Raw genomic sequence first — 9,577 nt, 5'->3', positions numbered from 1 at the left:
CAATTTCTAGGAAACCCATTAAATTCTTCTTGTTCATTTAGATTAAATCTGGTTTCCTATTCATTTTCTTACTAAAAATACCTTTCATTTCCCTTTGCTCTCAAAATGGCTGAAATTTTATGAACAGTTGCTAAGTCTACGGTCGACAAGAGATCATCGTCTTATCCATCCCTAGCAATAGACAGAACACTTCTTCCATAGTCAATGAGGTAGACCTCAACAATTTAAACAATGAGCATGTGGTATAATATATCAAAAAACTGCAGACAACTCTCGAGTAATATAAAATTGGGGAGAAAGCCTCACTTATGGCTTTCAGAATAAAGGGGGAAGATTTCTTCGAGACCCCAAAGACTCAAACGAAGGTAATTCGCACTCAATCCAAAAGGAAGGTCAAGCTAGAAAACGAAGAACCATTGGACGAAACCCCAAAAGGCGTTGATTGGAAGCTGGTTCGTACTGTGCAAAGGTACCAAAAGGAGTAAGAGAAAGATTATGGCCTGGGCGACGCTTCACTATTGTCAGAGAAAATTCTTGTAGAGACTTTTCCCAATAAGTCAAACTGCCTAGTTTGGATAAATATAAAGCGATGGCAGGCCCCCAAAACTATTTAGCTATCTTCCGGACTACAATGCAGTTCCAGGATATCAACGATTTTGTGCAGAGTCTAGATTTTATTCACAATTTTATATATTTATTATGCTATTTAAATATAAGTTTGTTAACTGTATACCTCTTCAAAAACTCTTCTTAGACTTGCAGAAAATATGGCAAGAAGATAACGAGTCTTTAAAAAACTTTATCTCTCGTTTCAATACTGAAGTAATACAGATTGAAGAGTTAAATCATAAGATAGCATATAACGCATTAAAAAAAAAATTCACAATATAAAGTTTATGAATTCATTGATAAAAATCCAGTAACCATTACATCCGATTGGATGATGAAATCCAAACGCTGAGAGAGAAAGTCAACAATAATTTTGAAACGATTAAAAAAATATAAACAAAAATTATGAAATAAATAGAATATATAGTTTAAATTATCAGACATTATAAATATAAATACATTGTTTGTAGATGTGTTTGCTATAAAGATGGGGTGTAGCTAGGATTAGACTTTCAAAACATTATAAATTTGTTATTCCTTAAGAGGGGGAAAAAAAAACAGATGAGTTGTAGCTCCTTGCAGTTCCTTTTGAGTTTTAATGGGCAACTGCAATACGGTACCCCATTCGGGACAGAATTCCAAATTAAAACTCCCACAGTAACGCTGTCGTTATGCTTTCAATTTGGCTGATTACCAATCTTATTTGGGATTTGGGTACCAGAATGCTTCTTGCGAATGTCTCAGATCCACCAGATCCCAGCCCCCAGTTTTGTATCTTAGATTTAACCTTTTTTATTGTTGCAAGAGAGGAACTCTCCCGGTTATAGATCCCATATATATATATATATTAATTATTAAGAAAAGTAACAGTTACTATTCTAAGTAAAAACCTTTATAATTCAACAGTATAGTAGTCCCTACAGAAATGTTATTGCCTGGAAGAAAAACTTAAGGGAAAGCTCTCAATACCATATATAATGACTAATGACCCCTAGAAAGAGAATAAAGCACCAGGAGTAGTCTCAAAATTTGAGAAGCATTACTATCTAGGCACTGTCAGATTCATTCGCCGACTCCAAATTCACAGGCTTAGGGTTCTTGTAGCCACTGACTTCATCCTTATAACGCTTTTTATCTGCTCGGGCCTTTGCTTCATATGGTTCTTTATCTTCCGCTGCATACGACCACACAAAAATAAATTATGATAAGACTTGCAACTCTCCCAAAACATCTCAGTAACTATTAATGAAAACAAAAAACAAATCCTCTCGAGTGAAAAAAAAACAGGTAATATATAAACCATAAAAAAAAGATCCTATAGCAAAGTGAAGCGAAAAATGTACCTGACAGCTGCTTCCACCTGTCTCCAAGAATTTTTCCAACGTCCCCAAAAGCAATGCCAGGATTACTTTTCTTCACATTCTGTTATCAGGCAACATGACGAGGTTAACAGCATATCCAAGAAAGTCCAATGAAATTATATTTTTCCATTTGTCTCCGAAGTGAGAGTATTAAACCAACCTCCCTTTCCATTTGTGAGAAGAACATGAAACCGGACATTGCCTTCTTTGGTGCATTTGGATCCTTCTTCTTCTTTTGTTTTTTCTTCTTAGATGCATCCTCATTTCCATCTTTCACTCTCTTCTTAGATACACCCTTTGAAGATGAGGGCTCCTTTGTGGATTCCTTTTTCACAGGCTTCTACAATTAGCAATTCATTTCATGTTAAGTTTTAACAGATTATCATCCAACTACTTTTAAATACAGCACCAATAGAGATCAATATAAAATGGCTAACCTTTTTCACATCTCCACTTTCACTAGCATCAGATTCTTCATCCCCAGAATCATCAGTAGGAGAGCCTTCATCATCCTTGTCTGCAACAAAATCTTCATCCTGTAAATATTAGATTCAAGCCATCAGCATCTAAAGCCCTTTGCTCTCAGAAAAGCTAGAGGACGCACATGCAAGTGCAGCCATACAAAGTGATGTGCAAACAAGTGGATGGAGAGTGTGTAAAACCATATATGCATACATCCATATTATGGCCCCGTTTAGAAATATAATGAATTCTTTTCTTACAAAATCATGCATGATTCCAATTTCTTTTAAAAATGAAATTTTTTACATTAAAAATAATTAAATTCCTTCATTCCAAATAAGAGAATAGGTAGAAAAGAAATTAATTGAATTGAATTCTTGTGAAATTATTGATTCTAAACATGGAGTATATGAAAATATAATGCTTCCCTACGACTATAATTCAGTAACTTCAACTATCACTTAAAATTTCACCTCTTCATCACTCTCATCTCCAGCTTCATTCTTAATGCGCTCAAGATGTGGGTCAACAGCATCATCATCATCATTTTGGAGAACAGCAGCCACACCATTTGCTGTTTGCATATCACCTAGATTCATAATCTTCAGACCCTTCCCACTGTACGAAAAATTATGAAAAATTAAAAAGAAAGAAAGTTAAAGCTATGGAACAATTAAAGCACAACCATGCTATGCACATAGATCATAGATGATAAAGCCAGACCTGATGAAGTCAAAAAGATTGTGATACTCATTTCTCTGGATGTTTCGGAATAGATGTTCTTGCTCACTTTTGAGTCTTATAAGAAGATCAAAATAATGCATATTTGAGCCACCAGCTGCATGTCTCTCAAATTCAACATAATCAATCTTGTACATAAGAACCAAAAGGGAAACATTAGGCACACGTCAAAATAAAACAAGCACCCATATGTTCATATTAAAGCACCAAATTAGACACCTTTGTGCGTACAACTTAATAAGATGTGTACCTCCTCATGAAGAATAAGAGTTGGAGGTTTTGGTAAGAAGAAGAAGCTTTTCTCAAGTGGATAAAGAAGGCCATCTTCAGCTTTCAGTGATGACTTCACAGCATAACCATCTTGACAGCTACGGAATTTTCCTGGTTTAGTTACTTTAGAACCAGACAAGCCCCGCAATACTGTTGTGAACACATCATGAATGAGTCCCTGTTTAATGAAGAACCCATCACGAAAAGAAATTTCAATTTTGTAAATAAGTTCCCAAGAGATTCTTGGTTTAGATTTTAGATTTAAGTAGTAATATATTTGCAGCCATCTAAACCCAAAAAGAATCATACATCTATGTATGATTATTACCTTATAAGATGGTTCTAACTTGTCTTTGTACTTTGTGCTCAAAAGGTCTTCATTGATTGACAATGTGTTTTGGATCACATTGTCAGTATCAAACTTTAGAAAATAGAACAACACATAATAAGTGCATGAAAGAAAAATAATCATAAGAAACCAAATCCAACACAACAAATGATACCTGCAACACAATGTGTGGGTACAAAGTTTGCCCCTTACGAATAGGAGGGTCCAGCGTAACAATGACAAAAGTATGCGGCTGGTTAGACTGTTGCCCAAAAATAAAATAAGAAGAAGAAGCTCATGAGATATTTCATAGAAAACAAGTTGTACAACAACAGGATTGCAAATGAGTCAACAACAGTCAAAAGAATCACTACATGCATCATAACAGGCAGATGTGATTGAAAATGGGCAACAACAGTTTCATACACAAACGATGAAAAAGAAGTGTCCCCATGAATGAGAAAAATTAACCTTTGGAAGCAAAAAGAGGCGAACAACACTGCTGTATTGAATTTTGAAATCGTTGGCCTGTCCTTGGAGCCGCAAGAATGACAGATGAAGTTCGACATTATACCGGCCCCTACATAAAGAAAATACTTTTCCAAGTCATACAAAGATTCAGAAAGAAATCTCAACCAATCAGCATGTGAAATGCAACAAAATTTGAAGGCATATGGATGTCTCCTGCTTGTCTTCTAAGTAGCTATATTGGCATGCGTATGTTTGTACATGCATCTTCCACAGTTCCTACCTGGGTGTTAGGATTGCAACACCATCAAATGTAACAACAGCTTCTTCACCACCAGGATCAACATCTGCCATTGACAAAATCTTTTCTCGAAAAACCTTGTACAAAGTCAATGGTCAATAAATCAGTGAATAGACAGAGCATTATATGCTTGTCACAAATAATTTTAAAAAATTTCTTCCACTAGGGAAAAAAGAAAAACAACTATTTTTTCCGTTTTTTTTTTGGGGGAGAGAGAGAGAGAGAGAGAGAGGATATATAACAAGAAGAATAAGAATTAAATAACTCACCTGAGCAGGAGGTCGATTTTCATCACCAACAAATTGGGTGTTGTTACCAGGTATGTGAAAACTTATCTCCATTAAGGAATCTTTCTACAAGCACAGAACCGATATACTTAGCCTATGTTTGGAAACTTTGTTAGCAGGGAAAGAAAATAGAGGTAAATAAGGAAAGAAAGTAAAAGTGAAAGAAAAAAAATAAGGGAGGAAAAAAAGTCATTTTCCTCTTCTAGTTGGATGTTAGGGAGGAAATAAGAGGGAAAAGTAGCTCCTTGAATAGTAATCCATTTTATCTTTTAATTTCTAATTAAAATAAGTAATTGTGGGGTTATACATGTAATTTCATTTATTTTCTACTCACTCTCTCTCCAGAAGAGAAAATAAATACTTATTGTGGGGTTAAACATGTAATAATCTTTACAAAGTGTTGCAGCACAAGTAAAATTGTTCCAAAGGAATGACCAGCGTAGATGGTACACACAAACCTCATTAGCTCCAGTTGTATCATCCACATGGAACTCCAAGATACAATCATTTTTTCCTTGTAGTTGAGTTTGTGAGACATCTGCTAATGATACCTCAAATGCTTGCTTTGAACCAACCAGAAAGGTAAGCATATTTCCTGTAAATAGCCCCACACAAGTATCACTACAAGATTACATATGTCAAAGCATGAGAAGTAAGGACTTTTTTTCAAATTGGAGGATCTACTATAAAACATCATATAGTTTAATGGTTACAAAGGAACTAAAAGAGCAGGGGGAAAATCTAAATAGATGAGCAAAGGAAGCTAATGAGGCACGAACTACCAACCATTTAAATCAACCTCTCCCCAATTACGTCCAGTAACTGAAAGATGCTTCTCTTCTAGTGTTACTCCACAGCTGCTCTGGAAAAAATTGGTCAAGTTCGCGATATCCTACAAGGTTGAGAAAAGAAAATTAGCACAGGCAAGTTGTGAACATCCCATGCAAGATTTATCAAAGGAAACGCCAAAAGGTTCCATAAAATGATAATTGAAAACTGCATTAGGTGAAAGGTCCATCGAGATGAGACAAAGACAATAGGACACAACCTTCGTATTTTTAAGGCTTATTTTTAAAGAGGGTCTAAGAGAATCTAAAAGAAAAATACATGAAGAAATTATACAAGATAAGAAGTTAATGAATCTGTGAAGCTGAAGCAATAAACAAATTACCATCAGCTTGTTGAGGCAAGTTCCAAAGATACATTATATGAAACATAGAATTTTTATTTTAATTTTTTTTTTTGGAAGGGGGGGGGGGGGGGGGGGGAGGGATTGCATGTGCTTCCATGCAAATAGAATGTGAATCTAGTAACAAGCAGACTAACAATTTTAGGAATGTGATACAATTTCCAACTCAACAATGATAAGAATAACAACGTGCGAAAGGTAGAGGAATGACCTGGTCCCGGAAGCCAGTGAATTTGTAATACAAGCCATCTTTGATCCGAACACCAAGTTGATTTGTCCTTGGTACCTTCATCCATGTCACTCCTGTAACATCAGCTTTATCAACTTCCACTGCTTTACCACCACCCTGTTTCTTCCATTGAATCCCCCCTGCATGTAACTTTAGCTGCCCTGGGTTCTGCATTTCATAATTTGACCAAATAAACCACATATGTGAATTTTTGGGGGGCTGTACTTTAATTTCGAAATTGAAAGGAGCAAAAAAGAGTAAATTTCAATTGAAAATATTCAACAACTTCAATAAATTAGTTTTCAGTATGAAAGAAGACAAGTAGACAAGGTGGGTGTAATCAGAAAACTTATATCATATTCGACTTTGTTATTCATATTGATGTATTTTACCAGGAAATTAAACATGTTAACAGGTAAAACTGACAATTAAGTGATTGAATATATATTTTTATCACAGTAACCACTTTACAGAATGTCACTTTTTCCCTCAAAATCCCCCCAAGAAATGTTGCATGACAAGTAAAATCAGAAATGCACAAGTACATGTTGATCGCTGTTAAATAAGAGACAGCAGGACAAGTAAAATTGACAAATTGCATCACATTCCATAGATAGATTAGGTTTTATGTGACAAAAGGACAGCCATATTATTGCTAGTTCACATTACTTGTAGATTTTCTTAGTGATCAACAATCTTAATTGCTCCTCCTTTCTTTTTTCTTTCCCCTGAATTCAATCAACTGGGAAAAAAGTTGTTAAGTTCCATAAAGCACAATCATAAAATGATAAACAAAAACTGCAAATCAATGATATATCCCACCAATACTTACAAACAAACCAAGGAAAAAACCACAAATAAGCCAAAAAAAAGGGAAAATAATTAGGGTTTCAAAAAGCACAAATCATTGGTCAACAATCATAAATCACCTTAGACAAAAAAAAAATTCATAAATCACCCATCAGTATCCATTCTCCTACAAGTTTCCAGACAAAACCCCGCTCAAAAAACCCTAAGCAAAGCATAAGAAAAAAGAAAACCGGAGTTTCAAAATACCATAATCCTAATGCACAAAACACAAATTTCTAATCATTCATCGATTGCCCATAGTAAGTCCTAGCAACCAAACCAACAAAAACCAAATTAATTTCTACAAACAAGTAATAATCATGTTTTGAGTAAAATAAGGTTCCGAAATTGAACTGCTTTCGAACATCGAAAAACACTAAGCTATGCTATTGGTTAGTTGAGAAAAGGGAGAAAGATAGAGAGTTTACCGTGCCTCCACGGCCTCCAAGAGAGATATTGTTGAAGAGATGGCCGTCGGTCATTCCTGCGAGATCAAATAAAAGCAGAGAGAGCGTGTGGAAATGGAATCCCAAAGGAACAGAACGCTTATATCACCGATAAGAAAGAGAAGAAAGTTTTTCTGTGTAGGATAGTGAGAGTATAACAAGTCTTTTTTTCTGAAATGTTATTTGAATAAATAAATGATTTGGTATTTGATTTAGTTAATATAGTCTCTTTATTTCGAGTAATTATGTTAATTAATTGTTAAAACAGATTAAATTTGTAAAAAGTTTCCATATTTTTAATTCTTCGAAAATTTAATTTCTGAATATTGCCATTACTAATAAATCAATTTTTATATTTTTAAAAACTTATTAAAATATCCTTATATTTTTTTTTCAACGAAATAATCTTTTTTTTGTTAAAATTAAATAAAAAACAGAGATTTAAAAATTTTAAAATCTAATTTTACCTTCAAATAAAACCCAAAAAATTTTTTAAATATAATTTTACTATCAAATAAAACTATTTATTTAGTTCTTAGATATTATTATTATTAACAAATTAGTTTTTATATTTTTAAATATCTATTAAAATATTTTTAATTTTATTTCATATTTATTAAAATATTCTTATCATTTCTTTTTATCAATGAAATAGTCCTATCTTTTCTTATATCTATTAATAGTTCTTATCGTTTCTTTCCGTCAACGAAATAGTTTTTACTCATAGTTTCTTTCCGTCAACGAAATCGTCCCTCCCTATATTTTTAGAAATCTATTAAAATATTTTTATCGTTTATTTTTGTCATCGAAATAGTCTCTATTTTTTCTCACATTTATTAAACGCCCTTATTTTTTTTTTTTTGTCAATGAAATAGTCTCTATTTTTTCTTTTTTCCTCCTCCAAAAAAGAAGCAAAAGAAGAAAAAGAAGAAGGAGGAGAAGGAGAAGAGAAAGAAGGAGAAGAAGAAGGAGAAGAAGATAAAGAGAAAGAAGAGAAAGAAGAAAAAGAAGCAAAAGAAGAAGAAGGAGAAAAAGAAAAAGACGGTGGAAGAATTGATAAAAAAGAAAAGAAATGAGGAGGAGAAAAATAATGGGAGGTAATTTAGTATTTTACTATATTTTTAACAGTAAAAATAGATAAAATGACTATTTTGATTGAGAGAAAAGATAAGAACGTTTTACTATATTTTAAAAAATTTAAAAACTAACTTGTTAATAATGACAATACTCAGAAATTAAATTGTAAATCTCCCTTTTTTTTAAACAATTCTCTATTAATAAATTAATTTATTAAATAAATTAGATTTTTGAAAAATTGTCACTTTTGACATAAATTTATTTATTTTAAAATAATTTGTTTTTTATTAAACATTATTTTATTTAGGCCAATTAATCTAAAATGTTAAACATTTATGTATATTTATATTTTAATTTTAATTTTTTAATTTTAATTTAACTGGCTAACTATTTTAGTGTAATTTTAGTTAATTTATACATTTTTAAATTTAATAATTTTTGTGGTAATTTAATTGTCCTGTTATGTATATTTTTATAATTGTTTTTTAATTAATCAATTTACAGAAAAAAACTTAATATTTATATTATTTTATATTTTAATTTAAATATTTAAACTTTAGATAAAATGACATAATATTTATAAATGAATGTTATTTTAATCAATTTTTAAAATTAAAACTAATAATAAGCAATTTAATTATTAAATATATAATTTATATTTTTTATCATAATAAATTTTATTTTACAATAATAATTATAAATATTTTATAACAGTCATATTATTTATTTTAAAATAACAGTATATACAAAATAATTAAAAATAATATATCTATTATAAAATCATCCTAATTATTAATGCAAAATAAAACCTATCTATCATAAAACAGTTGAGTGTATATTTAATCCAAATTACAATTGTTTTTAGAATTAAATGAGGTAATATTATTTTTATATATAAAATTAATTTATATTTAAAAAATAATAAAATATTATATTTAATATTTTACTTGAATTCTTATA

The 9,577-nt window shown here is 31.6% G+C and overlaps 1 protein-coding gene across 1 annotated transcript; it reads right to left on the bottom strand.

Annotated features, from left to right (window-relative positions):
- Positions 1–1,479: 1,479 nt before the first annotated feature.
- Positions 1,480–7,697, bottom strand: LOC110602329 (FACT complex subunit SSRP1). The gene is made up of 16 exons (XM_043951490.1): positions 7,523–7,697; positions 6,228–6,413; positions 5,614–5,719; positions 5,286–5,422; positions 4,810–4,893; positions 4,523–4,617; positions 4,243–4,351; positions 3,947–4,033; positions 3,772–3,864; positions 3,424–3,621; positions 3,156–3,301; positions 2,906–3,050; positions 2,408–2,506; positions 2,131–2,310; positions 1,953–2,031; positions 1,480–1,783 (listed from the first exon to the last, which is right to left on the bottom strand). The coding sequence occupies exons 1-16, from the start codon at positions 7,574–7,576 to the stop codon at positions 1,656–1,658; spliced, it is 1,926 nt and encodes a 641-aa protein (XP_043807425.1). The 5' UTR covers positions 7,577–7,697; the 3' UTR covers positions 1,480–1,655.
- Between the last annotated feature and the right edge of the window lie 1,880 nt (positions 7,698–9,577).

This window comes from Manihot esculenta, chromosome 15 (assembly GCF_001659605.2).
Source record: "Manihot esculenta cultivar AM560-2 chromosome 15, M.esculenta_v8, whole genome shotgun sequence".
In the NCBI taxonomy this organism is placed as follows: Eukaryota; Viridiplantae; Streptophyta; class Magnoliopsida; order Malpighiales; family Euphorbiaceae; genus Manihot; species Manihot esculenta.
The sequence above is the reverse complement of the archived record's forward strand: the minus strand, read 5'-3'. Positions and strand labels throughout refer to the sequence as shown.